The following is a 1673-nucleotide window of genomic DNA, read 5'->3' as shown; positions in this document are numbered from 1 at the left end:
CTTAGTTGAGTTACTATTGCTTTGATGAAACACCATGAGCAGAAGCAACTTGTCGAAGGAAAGGGTTTATTTTATTCACAGTTCTATATAACAGTTCATCACCAAAAGCAATGAAGGCAGGAACATACATAGTGAAGAAACCTGGAGGCAGGAGCTGATGCAGAGGCCAGGGAGGGATTCTACTGACTGGTTTGTTTTGCATGGCTTGCTTAGCCTGCTTTCTTATAGACCTCAAGTCCACCAGCTCAAGGATGGAACCACTCACAATGGGATAGGCCCACTTCTTTGACAGTAAAACAATTACCATAGGCAAACATCCCTGTTAATGAATAACCCTTTAATGGGAAATTTGGTTAGTGGCACGAATGAATTTCAGCCTCATTTGGAAGTTCAGCTAGGAAACACGATATTGTGACTGTTAGTTAAAGGCTTTTCATCCACAGACTCAATGGACTTTTCACTCCTATACATCATCCTTCTCTGTGCACAAAAATCAGGTAACTCTATTTTCTTTTATGGATGTTTAGCTGGAAGTGAGTGGTAAATAAATTCTAGGTCATAGGACACTTACTTTTACTCCAATAGGTAAAGAGCAATGTATGCTAGGTTCATTGTGTTATCCATACACCTATATAATCACACAGCTAACAAATCATGTAATGTGAGCATGTTTGAAACAATGACTATAGAGAATAGAAGAAATGTGTGAATGAAGGTGGGAACACAGTTTCTAAGGTGTGCATAACTTGCTGAAATTAGATAGACTCCTCTTTATCTATGTAATAATGAAGGTAGAAGTCCAACTTAGTGTAACGATCTCTTCACATCTTTTTGTCTTTGGATTTTGCCCTGTGTTCACAGTCAACAGGACACATACCTTTTAATGTTGAGAATGGCTTGTTTAAAGCCTCTTATTTGTCATTTAGACTCTTCTATTATGTGAGCAAGCCTATAAATAACTTGCCTTATGGATTTCTCTATCATTATAAGCTGAGCTAATGTAAGAATTCAACAAACATTGTCTTATTTTTTCCTGCTTATTTTGAATGATTGAATTAACAGCATTTAATCCATCAGCTTTCTTCAGGTTAAGGCAATATCCTGTGTCATTTAAGAATCCTGGAGAAGAGTCTTGAGATGTGCCTTAGTAGATAAGAATTATTGGAACATAATGCTCTGTTGAAGGGCTCAAGTTCTTTTCTAAGCACCTACATCAGACGGCTCACAAGCACCTGTAAATCCAGCTCCAGGGGATCCAAAGGCCTCTTGTATCCTCTGCGCTCCATGAACTCAAGAGTACATACCCCATGCCACCAGCATAATTAAAAAATAAAATGAAATAGGATCCCTTAAAATCAGGAGCAGAACCAAAACAAAAGAAAAACAAACAACAACAACAATAAAAAAAAATGCTAAACTGAAAAGAGGTTCTTGAGATTTCATGATAAAGTTTCTTCTTAGCATGAATGAAGTCCAGGATCCATAACAACAATAAATAATAAGTAAATAGTAAATAAAATGCATAACGAGGAAGATTTTTTTGTTATGAAATGTCTTCAACTATAGTGGAGACCAGAACGAGGGAAGACATGAGGAGGAGAAGGAAGAGGAGGAGGAAGAGGAGGAGGAAGAGGAGAAGGAGGAGGAGGAGGAGGAGGAGGAAGAGGAGGAGG

The 1673-nt window shown here is 38.0% G+C and overlaps 1 protein-coding gene across 1 annotated transcript in view; it reads left to right on the top strand.

The window, feature by feature from the left end:
• Positions 1–387: 387 nt before the first annotated feature.
• The window catches only part of LOC116086421 (OX-2 membrane glycoprotein-like), a 28485-nt gene continuing 27199 nt past the window's right edge, over positions 388–1673 (top strand). Inside the window, exon 1 of the mRNA XM_031364698.1 lies at positions 388–497. Coding sequence (XP_031220558.1) covers positions 449–497 — 49 coding nt within the window. The 5' untranslated portion in view covers positions 388–448. The remainder of the gene's footprint in view (positions 498–1673) is intronic.

The sequence above is a fragment of the Mastomys coucha genome, unplaced genomic scaffold, assembly GCF_008632895.1.
Source record: "Mastomys coucha isolate ucsf_1 unplaced genomic scaffold, UCSF_Mcou_1 pScaffold12, whole genome shotgun sequence".
NCBI lineage: Eukaryota > Metazoa > Chordata > Mammalia > Rodentia > Muridae > Mastomys > Mastomys coucha.
This window is presented reverse-complemented; position numbering and strand designations above follow the sequence as displayed.